General features: G+C 38.2%; 1 protein-coding gene across 7 annotated transcripts in view; it reads left to right on the top strand.

The window, feature by feature from the left end:
* Positions 1-17,094, top strand: part of LOC113051327 (serine/threonine-protein kinase BRSK2) — a 152,730-nt gene that overhangs the window by 123,570 nt on the left and 12,066 nt on the right. For 3 of the 7 annotated variants that reach the window (XM_026214963.1, XM_026214962.1, XM_026214957.1), the window contains exons 9-19: positions 1,101-1,132; positions 3,691-3,855; positions 4,545-4,642; positions 5,610-5,760; positions 6,347-6,415; positions 8,081-8,141; positions 10,547-11,204; positions 11,995-12,043; positions 13,154-13,277; positions 13,685-13,865; positions 14,516-14,605. In XM_026214963.1, the coding sequence (XP_026070748.1) occupies positions 1,101-1,132; positions 3,691-3,855; positions 4,545-4,642; positions 5,610-5,760; positions 6,347-6,415; positions 8,081-8,141; positions 10,547-11,204; positions 11,995-12,043; positions 13,154-13,277; positions 13,685-13,865; positions 14,516-14,605 (1,678 nt within the window). The remainder of the gene's footprint in view (positions 1-1,100; positions 1,133-3,690; positions 3,856-4,544; positions 4,643-5,609; positions 5,761-6,346; positions 6,416-8,080; positions 8,142-10,546; positions 11,205-11,994; positions 12,044-13,153; positions 13,278-13,684; positions 13,866-14,515; positions 14,606-17,094) is intronic. The other 4 variants (XM_026214960.1, XM_026214964.1, XM_026214965.1 and 1 more) reach the window with 4 other exon arrangements.

The raw sequence follows: 17,094 nt of genomic DNA, 5'->3' as shown, positions 1-17,094 counted from the left end.
AAACAAAATGTTGGGAAATACTGATCTGAACAATGTATCATTATTGTCACGTCAGCACACATTCGGGGGGAGATCACAAAGAATAATGGCACCGCTTATCTGCACATACTGTCTGTTTAGAGCACCTGATTTTCTAAAGGAATTTAAAGGCCCAAATCTGTGCTACAGTAAATACAGTTTGCATAGCACAATTTATGTATAACTTTAATTCTTGCAGCTGTATTGCTGATCGTAATCATTTCATCATCATTTGATTTTACTGCTGGCATCAATGATCGAAAGTGTGGGATAGAATAGGTGCATCGATAGAAGATGCAAACATTTCTTATAAATCAGTGGTTCTAAATCTTTTTGAATTATTAAAGTAAAAAATGTAGGCTAACAGGTTTCCTGAATTATGTTAACAAGTAAATAAAGTAATAAAAAATATTCAGTTTAATCAGAATCAGTAATAACCTCTTATGTAGGATGTGTCGACACAATACTTGCCGTCTTGAACTCTGGGAATGACTTGGAGGTGGTCTTGTTCAAATAGCTAGCTATCTACGTAGAAACTCTGTTGCGAGTCATCTTAAAGCTCTTTGGAATTCTGCTGAGGCCCTCTTTTTGCACCAAAATACTGTGTCCAGAAGTGCTGTAAAATCATTTTTACTGTCAACCGCAAGCAAGCATTTTAGTTTTGAACATTTCGGTTCAGTCGGTGTGTCATTTCTTGATCAGGTCAAGTGCTGAATGTTTGCAGCTTCTGAAAAGATACACACCAGACTCACATCTGTTACTTAGAACTATAGCGACTGATTTCAGTTCAGTAAAGATATTCCTGTTGCTATTACATGAACAGGCACTGCTGTTAAGGCTGTTGTTCTTGTTTTGTGGGCGACAGTTTTAATTGGCTGGCTGCTGAAATGTACATGTCTTTGTAGCTTCCACATTTTAAACCTGGGGAGATCAGAGGATGTGGCACAAGAGAGAGAGATTAGAGCCAGCTGGAAACTGCCTGACGTTTAGAGATGGATTCATTGCTTTTACTGTCATACTCTGCTTTGGCACTGTTAATGACTAGATAATGGATTGGCTTATGTGTTTTCCTCTCTTTACAGTTAGAACAGATACAGAAGCACACATGGTACATGTGAGTATAAACTTTGTTTATCGTCATATGGTTGTTTTTGCTCTGTAGTATCTGTTTGTGTGTTTGTGTCTATGTATGTACATACTGTATATGTGTCCTGTAAACCTGTGTCTCCACAGAGCTCACTGCAATAACCTGAGAACTGAGGTTCAAAACCTTTAAAAAAGAAATTGCATTTCCTGCCATCACTAATATACAGTGGGTAAATATTTTTTTTCCTCATATAAACACAGCACCCCATATTGACAGAAAAACACATAATTGTTGACATTTTTGCACATTTATTTAAAAAGAAAAACTGAAATATCACATGGTCCTAAGTATTCAGACCCTTAGCTCAGTATTTAGTAGAAGCTCCCTTTTGATCTAATACAGCCATGAGTCTTTTTGGGAAAGATGCAACAAGTTTTTCACACCTGGATTTGGGGATCTTCTGCCATTCCTCCTTGCAGATCTTCTCCAGTTCTGTCAGGTTGGATGGTAAACGTTGATGGACAGCCATTTTCAGGTCTCTCCAGAGTCTCAATTGGGTTTAAGTCAGGGCTCTGTCTGGGCCATTCAAGAACGGTCACGGATTTGTTGTGAAGCCACTCCTTTGTTATTTTAGCTGTGTGCTTAGGGTCATTGTCTTGTTGGAAGGTGAACCTTCGGCCCAGTCTGAGGTCCTGAGCACTTTACGGTTTTCGTCCAGGATAACCCTGTACTTGGCCGCATTCACAGCATGATGCTGCCACCACCATGCTTCACTGTTGGGACTGTATTGGACAGGTGATGAGCAGTGCATGGTTTTCTCCACACATACCGCTTAGAATTAAGGCCAGAGAGTTCTATCTTGGTCCCATCAGACCAGAGAATCCTTCATGTGTTTTTTAGCAAACTCCTTTGGGACTTTCATGTCTCTTGCACTGAGGAGAGGCTTCTTTCGGGCCACTCTACCATAAAGCCCCGACTGGTGGAGGGCTGCAGTGATGGCCGACTTTTTACAACTTTCTCCCATCTCCCGACTGCATCTCTGGAGCTCAGGCACAGTGATATTTGGGTTCTTCTTTACCTCTCTCACCAAGGCTCTTCTCCCCCGATAGCTCAGCTCTAGGAAGGGTTCTGGTCGTTCCCGCCTCATTTAAGGATTATGGAGGCCACTGTGCTCTTAGGAACCTTTAGTGCAGCAGAATTTTTTTTGTAACCTTGGCCAGATCTGTGTCTTGCCATAATTCTGTTTCTGATCTCTTCAGACAGTTCCTTTGACCTCATGATTGTCATTTGCTCTGACATGCACTGTGAGCTGTAAGGTCTTATATAGACAGCTTTCGGCTTTCCTAAGTTTAATCAAACACAGCTGGACTCAAATGAAGGTTTAGAACCATCTCAAGGATGATCAGAAGAAATGTACAGCACCTGAGTTAAATATATGAGTGTCACAGCAAAGGGTCTGAATACAGGTACTTAGGACCATGTGATGTTTAAATTTTTCTTTTTTAATAAATCTGCAAAAATGTCAACAATTCTGTGTTTTTCTGTGAATATGGGGTGCTGTGTGTACATTAACGAGGAAAAAAAATAACTTAAATGATTTTAGCAAATGGCTGCAAAATAACAGAGTGACAAATCTAAGGGGGTCTGAATACTTTCTGTACCCATTATATATGTTAGTGCTGGGCAATGATATATATATATTTTTTTAACGTGATAAACATATCATTAGCTGCTATAAATCGCAATTAATCACATTGTTATGCACAAAACTAATAATGCATTCAAAAGTAGTGAATTGTGCACTTTTTTCATTTAAAAGAATGAACAAGAGTGTTATAACATTTGGTTTTCAAACACTCAAAAAAAATAAGGTGCTTTTTACACCGGTATTCCTTTTACATTGTAGCAGTTGCGTGAATATTTCTAAATGGCAAAAGCGATAGCTCTAAAGCAATATATTGTGAGAGGGACGTGTGTAACCACATCACATACGACTCAAAATAATAATCCACATAGTTAACAAAACGATTCAATCCACTGTGTTGAGAGAGAGCGCTTCTCTGCTGTCTTCACGTGCTATTGTTAATTTCCTATTTTCAACTTATAAAGTCATGATTATGAGCTTGTTGCATTTTTTATGTTAAAAAATAACAGTGGACAGTGGTTTGTGAATGCTGATGCTTAGCCTAAATAATTAGATAGGTTGCATCCCCTCCTGTGGACTTTTTTTATAGTATCTCTACTGACATATTGAATTACTGAAATATTCTGAATGGATTTAAATATGAAAATATATTATATAATACACTATATTAAGTAATACTACACTCTTGGTAGAAGAAAATGTTAATCAAATTTGCCAAAATATTTAATAAACAAACACTCCGGAAGGTGGTTAATTTGTAGAATGATGGGTGTTAATAATTCTCCAGAGTTTCTGTGGGGGCAGATTGGATGTGGGCCTGTTTGTGACTTGTACCAGCAAGGGTCCTAGAACACACCGATTACCATGTGTGCTCAATTAATGAAAAATAAACAGGAACACTAGATTATTTCACATGCGCTTGTTCTAATCTTTTATTCAGAGGAGGGAAGAATGAGCCTGAACCAGAACAACCTGTGCCACGGAAAGTAGCAATCCGCACACTACCCTCTACTGAGGACATCGACCCAGATGTGCTTGAAAGCATGCACTCGCTCGGCTGCTTCCGAGACAAGAACAAACTGATGAAAGACCTGCTGTCAGACGAGTGAGTAACTAAGAAAGGTTGCTTCCCATGATACCAAAGTTTTTTTGCCCATGATTAGACAAGACTGCTTTTGTTTTTGGGAACCATATGTGAGTGTATATTATTTTACATCCTTGTTTCTTAGGGTTAGTAAACACACAGTACAGCATCTTGGCTGCGGGCTATTAGAGAAATCCATTCCCTCTCGTTCATCTGTCATCTCCTGTACTTGCACAATTACCGCCTGCACACTTCGCTGTGTGCGATCACTTCGTTAGCCCAACTGATAGATGGCTTGGGTGTTCCCTCCTAAAATATTGCATACTCTTTCTTTTCTGTTGCCTAGCATTTAAACAATTCAGATGGCGCCTGCAATAAAGACCGGTGATATTTACTTCCCACTGTGTGGTCCGCAGCAGAAAAATTCAACACCGGGCCACTTGCTGGGAGAATGCGAAGACTTTTTGAACTCGCCCAAAATCTTGTCGGATATGTTTTGTCTTCATGAATTGTTAATGAAATCAGAGATATCCTGTGATCTCTGCAGGATGTCTTTTAGCTCTCTGGGAATGAGGTGCATGCTACTCTTTGCTCTTTAACTAATGAAGTTAATCAGCCTGAGCTGAGGATTATTCTACAGATTGTACTGAATATCAGACACCTGTCATGACCACACACGTTTTGTTTCTCCATGCCCTCTCAACCTCCAGTGATAACCAGGAAAAGATGATCTACTTCCTCCTGCTGGACCGTAAAGAGAGATATCCTTGCCAGGAGGATCAGAATCTACCACCCAGAAATGAGATTGGTAAGAACGGTTCAGTCAGTTTATTTGTTATTTATTTAATCTGTTCATTTATATTTCCTTGTTAATGATAACATGAAATGGCATTCACAGCAGCTCTGTGATGTGACATCATTTCCTCACCCACACAGCCTTGGATACACCAGTAGACACCAAAAGTTGTTTTTTAAAAGCCAGAAAACAGCATTATGATGAAATAACATGCAAACATAATTTTTTATAGAACAATGTGTTTACTGATGAATCATACGCAATAAAAAACAGGGGCATTTATTAAAATCAGTGGGGCCAATTTTAATTTAAACTAAGGTTTGGGTTCTGTAAGAGTTTTTAATGTTTGTGAGAAAAAGTCTCTGATGCTGCATTTATTTGATCAAAATACATTTACATACAAATACATACATACAAAAAATATATATATATATATATATATATATATATATATATATATATATATTAGCCGTTACCCTTTAATCATCATCACAAATTCGCTCAGAAATCATTCTAATTTACTGATTCAGTGCTGAAGAAACATTTCTAATTTTGAGAAATTAGAGTCCCAATTGAGACTCTGGAGAGACCTGAAAATGGCTGTCCATCAACGTTTACCATCCAACCTGACAGAACTGGAGAAGATCTGCAAGGAAATTAATGTTAAAAATGCTTCATATTTTTTTTTTGTGGAAACCGTGTTTTTAACATTTATTTGGAGATTTCAAAAGAACAGCATTCATTTGAAACAGAAATCATTTGTAACTTTATAAATGTCTTTGCTGTCACTTTTTTATTGATTTAATGAATTCTTGTTTTTCTTCTTAAAAAAAAAATAATAATTACATGCTTTAGAGGGCTGAGAGACATAATGAAAAATATTCACTGTTCGTTTTTCCCCATTATGAACTCCCCAGGCATAATGGGCTGTTTTCATGTGTCAGGGATCATTGAATTCATCATATGCTGGTCTCTTCAGATCCTCCCAGGAAGCGAGTGGACTCTCCGCTCTTGACAAGGCACAACAAGAGGAGGCCAGAACGCAAGTCAATGGAGGTACTGAGCGTGACAGAGGGCGGGTCTCCTGTTCCTGTGAGACGTGCCATCGACATGGCACAACACGGACAGAGGTACAGCAACGGATCTCTCGCTACTCTATTATTTATGAATCTCTACAATTGGAGCAGTGAGTGCCACAGTAAAAATTTCTGAAGGGACGTCACATTTTGTGGACCCTTGAAAGGGAAAATTGAGGATGATGAATGTTAAAAATCAATCGACCAATAAATAAACTTTGGATTGTCAAAATGAAGTTTGCAGTTTACAGAAGCTTTATACTAGCTTTGAAATGCATTTTAACTTGCACATGAAGAGTAAAAGACATATGATCAATGAGCTCAGCTTAATTCTTTGTAAGAGGAGTGCTTTACTATTCTCTGAAAATCCATTTCTCAGCTAGTCGAGCAGCATGCTGAATGTGCCATATGGGGAATTTTGACTTCTCTAATTGGTTTTAAGGGGAACAATGGGATTGCTAATGTGCCTTTCATTTTTCTGTATCTTTGACACATTTTATTACAAATTCCTTTTACTTCTTTTTCATGTCCATTGTGATCCATTTCATCAGCCCCGTGTCCTTTCCCTGTGTAGATGCTTTGGCTCAACTTCATGATTACTTTTGTAAATTTACTCTAACTTTACTCTCTCTTACTGTAGTAAATCTGTTTTCAGTAAAAGCTTGGATATCTCAGATGCCAACCCCATACTGCAAAGCAAGGAGGAGAGGTATAAACCACCGCCATGCTTTTTTTTTTCTCCGTTCTGAAGATGCAGCGGGGTTTTTAACACTTAAAACATGCCACAGAGAGCACTGCCCTGTTATTTCAGCTACTGACATTTAAGATCTTAAGAGCTCAGTTTGCTTGAGAAGGAATAAAAAAAAAAAATGGAGGTTGCACGTGTAAATCAAGTTTTTTTCATCCCAGTTTGTCCCCTCAGTTTTGGTAAAGAAGCGGCGCTCTGGCTCCCTCCACACACATCAAAAGCATCTTATCTCCCTTATTTTGCCTTTCATGTTTCCTTTGATGTCTGGCATTTTTGTCCCTTGGTAGATCCACGATTGTTAATTTCTATCCCTTGTTCTTGTTTTGCCTTCACGCTTTTTTGATTTTTAGAGTGATGTGAGCATTTACAGTAGGTGAGAGATAGAAGTTATCTGACAGTGTGTGTTCATCTGTTCAGGCATTTTTTTCGACCTTGAGTTTCACAGTCTTGTCCTACATCTGCATTCATTGACACTGTTTGGTCTGCCAGATTATAAAATGGGCCTTGAATATTTCTTTATATATTCTTCATTTTATTTATTTTTATTTAATCAATGCATCAAATAGAGGTGAATTGAATTAGGTGTTGGTAAATGAATATTTTACTGACAGACTACATAGATCAAAAATATATTAATGCATGTTTACAATTAAAAATGTAATGACTTTATTAAACCAAAAAGCTCCCCTGCATCTTTTATACAATTTTAAACAGCAGTTTTACAAGCAGTAGTTATCTTAATATAGCTATAGCTTCATATTAATGATGCATTACATATAAAATCTTCACAAATACTGTACAATTTCCTAAACCGTAGAAATGTTACCTCGTACAGTTACTGTCCCCTAGTGCCTGTCCTTTCATCCCATTAATTACTTTATTCCATAGTCATTTATTACACACATAAAGAGCTCTATGTGTTTTGGCTAAGCTAATTAGCTGAATGCAAGAGGCATATAATGAACATCAGCATTGCGCTGAATCAGGCCGTGGCATGTGTGGCATTGTGATTTTAACGCTTGAGTGATCAGAGACAATTTGAGACCATCGCATGATTCATCTATGTAGCATTTGAAAAAGCAATTGATCAGTTTATGGATCAAATCCTTCCTGGAGTCAAATCGTGTGAGTCTGAATGTTGACACCATTAAGGATGATTTACTGTTTCAATTTGCCTTGATGACAAAACCCATCGTGTCCGCGGTCAATTAAATCCCAATCATTTACTGGAGAACTACTGAAGCTTACCATCTAATACACAATGAGGTCCAGAAGAACTCAAGAGTCTCATACAGAACCTCGTAAAAGGTTGTGATGGCCTTTAACATTCTTAGGATAAGAAATGATAAATTGCTAAAATTTAATAGCAACTCAAAATGTAAAAATAGCATAATCAACAAAAAGACTTATAGGCTTAAATAGACATTTGACATATGATTAACATAATTTGCAAGATTTATAGTGAAACATAGAGGACTGGTGGTATACTGCTTTCTCTTTCCAAGTATAAATTCAATTAATTAATCATGTTTCACCCACACAACATTCTGAAACTCCTATAGAGTTGTGACAGGTTGCTATACATGAGGCAGAAACTTCTTCACTATGTATGTTTTGTAACTTTAGGTCCAGGTCCATCAGCGGAGCCTCTTCTGGTCTGTCCACTAGTCCCCTCAGCAGTCCTCGGGTAAGCCCTCCATCCATACTCAGTCTTTTAGTTTTACATGGAGAGTCTGGTTGTGTTGAAACCCTTAGCCAGCTGGTGTGGAATCTATCTGCAGAATATGCATCTGTGAGAAACTCATAGCAGAAGCCGCATCTATAGACATTCAGCATGAATATAAGATTAGATTGCATAATGAAGGGGTCTTTAACAGGTAGTACTGTTGGGAGTTGTAAAAGTATGTAAATTCAACAGTTCAGAATCCTTCAACAGTTTGGCGTAAGTACTTTGTGTGTTTTTTTTGTCAACAAGACTGCATTGAATTGATCAAAAGTGACCGTAAAGACTTATATTGTTACAAAAGCTTTCTATTTCAAAATGGTGCAGTTCTTTTAAAGGTTCTATTCACCAAAATTAATTGTGGCTTTAACAAAAAAAAAAAATATTAAGCATCACTTCTGTTTTAAACATAGATAACAACAAGAAATGTGTCTTAAAACCCAAATCAGCATATTAGAATGATTTCTGAAGGATCATGCGGCACTGAAGACTGGAGTAATGCCGAAACTTCAGCTTTGTCATCACAGGAGTAGAATACATTTTAAATTAAATTCGTATGTAAAACTTATTTGAATTGGCAATAATACAGTATATTACAATGTTATCATAATATTTACTGTATTTTTAATCAAATAAAAGCAGCCCTGGTGAGCTACTTTCAAAACATTAAGAAGCCCACATTTTTTAATGTTAATGCATGTTTATAAAAGTATTTGAATAGATTAATATGGTACCATATGCATTGTTATTATTAGACATGGTTTAAAGTGCAACACTAAAATGTATAAAATATGTAACAAGAGGACCGTGCTTTGTCTTTCTGTCCAACAAGGGAGTCCTTAAAGACCACTGACATAATGCAATGTGCAAGATTAATTCTCGGAATTGTTCGTGATGATGGAGCATTAATGATAATTATGTATATTTTTAGCTTTGTTAAACAAAACAGATACATTTATATTGCCTATAAGACGAAATACTGCCGCATCATTGCTGTCTGTCCTTACTGATCCACTGCTTTCAGCCCAGTCAGTCTACCAAGCTTGGCATAATTGCTGCTAATCTATGCCCTATTCACAGGCTTGTTGCCTTCAAATATTTGAAGCCCAAGTTACTAATGACTTGTTAAAATCCCTAGTTCCTTACTAACTGTGAAGCATTTGAATGTAGCCAGTTTTTACAGTTGATTTGTTTAAAGAGGCTAACCGATTACAAATCCACTACTAAGACCTCCCAATAGGCAGTTCTTGAGTTACATCAAGGAATTCCCTACAGTATTCAACCCTAAGTCAATTCTGAATCCGACCTGATCAACTATTCTGCAGTTTGAAATGTTCTACACTTGGAGAACGTCTGCAGTGTTGCCCTCTCACTGATGAAAATGGCTCTCATAGAGAACAGGCTTGGTGGAAGTCTTTTGATTTAGTCTGTGAAGAAGTCCTTGATACGGCTCATTTGAGATTAGTTTTACTGCTCCGACACAGACTTACAGGTTTGTCATGGAAGAATCTTCCCAGCAGTACGAAAGAGCTTTGAAAATCCATTTTATTGCATTTGTATTCTTCTTTATGCCGTGCTACGGTTGCAGCTGGTACAGTTAACACTCCATTGTATTTCTTTTGATTTTACAATAAGCTTGATGAGCTTTCTCTTTACTGATTGTAATCACACTCTACACTTTTAGTGGCCTGTATTGAATCAGTCTTGTTTCTGACCCAATTATTATTATTATTAGCGTCATCTGTCAAACAGCATCCTCATATCATACCTCCAACAGCAGCATTGTACTCTATGCTCTGTTTAATGGTCAACTGATATTATTTCCACTAGCCAATTGGCGCTATTGTCTTGAAAAACTCGTTAATTGAGGCAGTATATATTTCTGTGACTTGTATCAAAAGTAATTTCTACCTCATTTATGATGATTATTTCAATTAATATGAGGCATTCTGACAATAGCGCCCTTTAAAGCAAAGCTCATTTGCCTTGCACAAATTTCCTGCTTGCTTAGTGCTGTCCACACCTCTTTTAAGTTCATCCCAACAACAACCCAGAGCTTTTTTGTTGCTAATTTCTGTTGCTGATTTTGCTTTGTTTTGGCAACACTGATTTGGGAACATTTTATTTCCACTGTCTTGTTGTCTCTTTGCTGGTTGTGCTAATGGCATGTTTTTTTCTTTCTTTCTTTCTTTCTGCATTTTCTCCCTCACTTCTCATCACCGGTGGCTTGTTCACCATCTTTTCATGTTTGGTGTCGGTGTGTATGTGCGCCTGTGCCATTATGCCTGTTGACTACGGGGCCGTGTGTTGTGTGTATGGGGTGCGTTGGCTCTTTTTATGCTGCTGGCTCTATGCATGTGCTCTTACAGCCCATGCGGCGGTTTGCCGTTCCTCCACAATCCGCAGAACTCACACAGTCGCCCAACCACAGCCCCACTCACTTGCCTGTGTCCCGGGTAAACGGCACAGGCCCCCACTCCCCCAAATCCTTTCAACCAAAGACAATTGCCCATCAGCCCAACAACAAAACCCAGACCCTACCGGCCAAGCCCAAAGTTGCAGACAAGCCCCTTCAGGCCACCAGGTCCAACCCACTCCCTAACACGACGCAAGTGCCATCTACAGCCAAGTCAGAACCTTCTATGCCCTGCCAACCCCTGCTCCCGCCGATGCCCGGCAGCCCGAAAGTGCGCCGGCCACTGCTCACGGTGCCACCCAAGCTCTCTGTTCCCCTTTCCCCACTTTCACCCATCCGGCTTCACCACCTTCACCCGCTGGCCGGGACTGATCACAACGGCAAATCTATCCCCACCTTACAGGTTACGCCCCACCCCTCCCCTAGGGGCAGCCCATTGCCAACTCCAAAAGGAACGCCGGTGCACACGCCTAAGGAGAGCCCAGCAGGAACCCCTAGCCCTACGCCACCCCCCAGCCCCTCTATTGGAGGCATGCCGTGGAGAACACGCCTCAACTCCATTAAGAACAACTTCCTTGGCTCACCACGCTTCCACCGCAGGAAAATGCAAGGTACCAGCAGTGCTAGATACATCTCAAAATAGTTTTTTAACCTTTAACATCAATTTGCCCCGGGATTGCAGATGAAATGATTTTGACTAAATCGGCACATTTACATTGACGTGCTTTTTACTAATATGTAATGTCTCTGATTAAATAAACTAGGGAATAACTTATTAAAACAAAAACAAAAAATCTGGGTTAGTTTATACATGACGACAGATAAAAAAAAAATATACACTACATCTCTTTTGTGTAAGAAACTTAAAGAAACTAAGTTGAATTATTTTAAATTAGGTAAGTGAATTTATTAAATTATAATGTACTGTAAGAAAAATAGAAAATCATTTTTAAATTGCAAAAGACCACATTTAACAAATTGTTAGTGATTTTAAATATTAAACACCATAACCATAGCCTATGTGCATGTATAGTAAAAAGCATTTAGGTGAAGGAACAATGCTTGCTAATCCTTTTTTATAACTGTTTTCGTGTTGACATTTCCCTCTTAGTTAGGGATATTATCAAGGACAGATTTACAGATTGCTGGGTAATAAACTCAATGCTACTCCATTACCAGCTATATCTTCTGATATATCTAGCAATGATAATGAAAAAGGCACAAGCGTCTCCCCTCACCTCCAGCTGTTCCTTGGTTAAATTACTCTTAATCTCTGCAGGTTTGGAGTAATTAGTTGTGGTTAATCAGCATTCCCCTCCTCGGGTTGTGAATGTCTAATCTCTCAGGATATAGAGTATGATGCAAATTCCACTGAGGATTGTTCGCTTTGTCTATTTTCAGTTCCCACACAAGAGGAAATGTCCAGCCTAACACCAGAGTCTTCTCCCGAGTAAGTATTAGCTATTTTCTAAGACAATCAAGTCAATTATGCAGTTTTATTAAACTCCATAGTATGAAAGAAATTTATTGAATAATACTCAATTATAATTTAATAAAAATAAATGTTATATCAGTACTCATTATTCTGCTAGGTGTAAGGCTAAATGTATCACGTTTTGTATTATTCATTTAACCTGAGCTGTTGAGAGTTAAATCACCCAAACTCAGTTAAAGCTTGCTTAATTAAGACACTTAACTTTTGCTTTTTCCTTTTTCTCCAAATTTGATTATGATTTGAAAGGAGCTCTGAAAACTCTTCTTATTTTTTATTTTTATTTTTTTAAGTTCATTTTTTTTTTAATGCTTTATTTACTTTAGCCAGGAACTGTAAGGGGAGCTTCCAACATTAGGATTTTTGTGAACCAACACTTTTGAAATGGAACTTGTATTTTGATGGTATGAAATTCAACTGCCAACTGTTCTTCTATACTGGTGAAGCTCTGCCTTACATTGATCAAAAGTGACAGTATATATTTATAAGGGTACAAAATATTTATATTTCAAACATTTTCTGTTATTTTTAATTGTCTTATCTTATCATTATAAATTCTGAAAACTCATGGTTTCCATAAAAATATTAAGCAGCCAACAATTTTCACCACTGATAATAATTAGAAATGTTTCTTGAGTAGCAAATCAGAATATTAGAATGTTTTCTGAAGGATAATGTGACATTGAGTAATGTCTGCTGAAAATTCAGCTTTGCTATCACAGGAATAAATTACATTGCCAAATAGATTCAATTAGAAAACAGTTATTTTTGTAATAATATTTCATAATATTACTGTTTGCTATTTTTTTTTATCATTAAAGTGAAGCCTTGGTTAGCATAAGACACTTCTTTCAAAGACATAAATAAAACCTTACAGAAACCAAACATGTAAACATTTGTGTGGTGTGTGATAATATGGCATATATGAAGAGCAGATAAGGTGTTGTTGAGAATGTGACAGCACGCAGTGTTATTGAGACCTATAGTTGTTTTATGCATAGTATGTGACTTGAGTGATGTATGAATGTATTTTGTTTTCTTGTTTACTCATGCTTCTCTTCTTCACAGACTTGCCAAAAAGTCTTGGTTTGGAAATTTTATTAACCTGGAGAAGGAGGAGCAGATCTTTGTGGTGATTCGGGACAAGCCTCTGAGCTCCATCAAAGCAGATATTGTGCACGCCTTTCTCTCTGTAAGTCTCCAATGAACGTGAATTCTTTCAACAGTTACTCACCCTTATGTTATTCCAAACCTGTTCCAATTTCTTAAATTCTTGAAGCTATTTAGGTTTCAAAAATAAAAATTAAAAAGTCTTCTAAAGCTAAGCTATTACGCCGTGTGACAACAGACCAGTATTGAAGTTATTCACTGATAATCTTCCACTCTAGTGTGCTGTGGACCGAATCAAAGTCTGTCAGCTCAACCGAGTTGAACAAATCATTCAGACCTGTTTTTTTTAACTGTATCAATTGACTGAAAAGATCTCATTTAAAATAGATTCACTGGCCAGTCTGATATTGCTTAACTCATGAATAAATGAGTTCATTTAATATTCATTTTGGGGTGAAGGATTCATTTAAGACATTCTTTTTGTCTCAGATTCCCAGCCTCAGCCACAGCGTGGTGTCTCAGACGAGTTTCCGGGCGGAATACAAATCCACAGCTGGCCCCACTGTGTTCCAAAAACCAGTGAAGTTCCAGGTGGACATCACCTACACCGAAAGCACAGCTGCCACCAAGGAGAACGGCATCTACTCTGTCACTTTCACACTGCTCTCAGGTAACCATGCCCACAGTGAGAAGCCCATTTTGATGTAATAAACTCGCTGACAGCCAATAGAAATGCAGAGGGGTATGTGTGGGTGATGGAGAGGCGGGTTGATGATGTTGAACTTTGTCCCTTGCAGTGCTGAGAGCATTTCTTTCTCTCCCTTTCTCTCATTCCGCTAGCAATCCTCTCCTCCATTACACTCCCCCTCTCTTACAAAGATGCTGAAAATAGACAAACTGCTCTAGGGGGTAATGGAAAAAAATGATACTAAAAGAGGCCTTTTTAGCCTCCTGGTAATCACTATGCATTTTCAACCTGCTGTGTTTCAAAGGACAATCCAAAAAGATCTTGCGCTGCTGGTGCCGTTACTCCACAAAGGGGATCGGATCTTGTTCTTACAGTCACACATTTCAAAGTGTGTGTGTGTGTGTGTGTGTGTGTGTGTGTGTGCACGTGTCATAAACTCAGACGTGGGCCGAATGCACCATAAAAATCAGCCTCATCCCATTAGACTTTATGAGGCTGCCGCTAGGGGGAATAAACCCAGGATGTGTCAGCATAAATGTACGTTCATTTCAAAAGACACGCATGTACCAGTTTGTACAGGATCATTGCAAAACATTTAAATGGGCTTCTGTGTGTGTGTGTGTCCCGGGCAGGTCCCAGCCGACGCTTCAAACGGGTGGTGGAGACGATTCAGACTCAGTTGTTAAGTACACATGACCAGCCTGGTGTCCAGCAGCTGTCTGGTGAGTGGCCAGTTACTCCACGGACACATCTCTTTCTCTTTCTGCTCTCTTACACAGCATCTAAACATGCATGGCGCCTAGCCCTCCCTTGCAGAGCACTGAAAGCTGCAAACACCTATCAAGGTCAAATGAGTCTTTCCAGTGTTGTTAGAGGTGGTTTCAAAGACATTTGCAGGCCATCAGATTGTTAATATGAAAACAAACTTCTCACAGGATGAAATACAATGAATCCACTGTTGCATTAATGCCAGAGGTGATGTTTGATCTAAAGGTTCTGGAAATACATATTTGACCTTGTCAAAGCACATTGCAAAGAAATTGCATTGCAAGGCACTGGCACACATGCACACACTCTCCTTAGCAGTCACACACACTCACAGAGCATGTTAGAGCACACTCCTGTGTATTAACAAGGGTTTATATACATATCCCAGAAGTTTCTTGCAGATACTTAAATCAAACCTGTGTCCCAAGTAAATGATCTGGCTTCAGACTGTTCATTCTAGAGCAGAAATGTGATGGGCTAGACTGTGGTTCCAACTGGAGACGAAAAAAAAAAAAAAAAGAAAGAAAACCTTCTCACATGGGTTTTTCTGCCATAGTGAAGAGCCTGTTACAGCTCCCTCTGCTGGACAGCCCCAAACTGTTAATGTCCAAATGCAATATCACTGAGTAATACAGAAAAGGGAGTTTGACATTTCATAATACCGTAATATCATTCTGCATTATGTCTACTGTGCACAATTAGCACGTTTTCCATGTGCATAAAATACCTGGATGACTGACTCAATATGCCAGTGCATACTGCACCATATCCCACAATGCAATGTTTTCCATTTCCAGTGTGTTGGAATACACAAAGGGAATCTATCTAGTATATATATTTGATTCATCTGATTAAGTTGGCAAAAAAATAAAGCATTAACTACAGATTTAGTTCAGAAATTCTAAATGATTTAATTAATTGACTGTAATGTTTAGAGCTGAATAAAGGCTGAAATGCACTACACAACTCGAGTATCTTCAGTAGTTTGGAAAACAAACTCATGCAGAAACGTGCGTTGTTGCATGTGTTTTCAAATTGTGTCATATTATAAACGCAAGATGTCCTTCAACTGAATCATTGTCAGAAGCGAAAAAAGTCTGTGCCCATAATACACTGTTTTCTGTGAAATCTGTCAGCTCAAATCTGCAGATTGGCTCTAATTTTGAGCAACTAGCGTGATTTGTCCAAACTAAAATCAGGGCAAAAATGTAAGCAAAAGTCATATACTGTATTCCAGCTTTAATGCTTGGTTTCAAATATGTCTTTTAAAAATAGTAGGCAGTGTACTGGTAATGTGCTAGTATTCATGTTTTACTCTTGATGAGGAAGGTAAATTTTGACTTTTTTTTGTGAGGTACAGTGCAATACCTCATACAGTGTGCTCTGGTATTATACTGCATTTATATTTTGACAGACAGGTCATCCATGTATTTCATGGTGCATGCAGAAAATTATTGTGCACAGAATAACCTACATTCTGCAAAAAATATATATATATTAGCCTTTCAGTATGACAGTATGACATCTCTCAATGCCTCATTCTAAAATATTGATAAATCAGGATGTAAGTACTCGTATTCTGCATTTGGACTGTCTTAAAGAAAAGAGCTGTTATCAGGATCATGACCCACCACCAGTGTAGCTTTTAAGATGTGCCATCTTCTCACCCTGTCAATCACTGCCTTCCCTTCCCACGGCTTTGCCCTTCACCCCCTGCTCTCCCACGGCTGTTGAGTGAATGGACATGAGAGCTTGAGTGTCCTTACTGACCATGAGCAGACCTGCACAGCAGTGAGCACCAGCATGCTTCACTCTCTCAACAGATGTGGCCACGTAATAAACATCTGTGCAAGGAGGTTGAATCACTGAGTTCATGTTGTTACTGTGGGGTGCATTAAAAATGTAATTTTAGGCTGAATATTTGATTTGATTGAACATGTTACAGTAATATGTCATGTTCCTTTGACAGGAAAGCATTCAAAGGGTGGTAAGAGGTCTTTTTCAACTCTTCTGCCACAGTGTACGTCACTTTATCATTCACACGCTGTTCAATGCGTGGCAATTAAACACGAGACCCTTTAAAGGGATAGTTCACCCAAAAATGAAATTTCTGTCATTCTTTACTCAGCCTTGTGTCATTCCAAATCCATAAGACTTTCATTGATCTTTGAATCAAATAAAGATATTTTTTAATAACACCTGAAGGTTTTTTCTCCCTCTATTTTTGGTCTATGCCAACAAAACTTTAATGCATCGGAGAACAGAAGAGGAGGCAAAATGAACAGATTTAATTTAGGCTTTCTTGTCTCTTCAGAAGAGTTGTATTAAACTTTTCATTAAAAAAATCTTCATTTGTATTTTGAAGATGAATGAAAAACGACAGTAGGGAGAGTAATTGATGATAGCAATGTAATTTTTGGATGAAATATCCCTTTAAATTTGA

This window comes from Carassius auratus, chromosome 32, assembly GCF_003368295.1.
Source record: "Carassius auratus strain Wakin chromosome 32, ASM336829v1, whole genome shotgun sequence".
Classification (NCBI taxonomy): domain Eukaryota; kingdom Metazoa; phylum Chordata; class Actinopteri; order Cypriniformes; family Cyprinidae; genus Carassius; species Carassius auratus.
The sequence above is the reverse complement of the archived record's forward strand: the minus strand, read 5'-3'. Positions and strand labels throughout refer to the sequence as shown.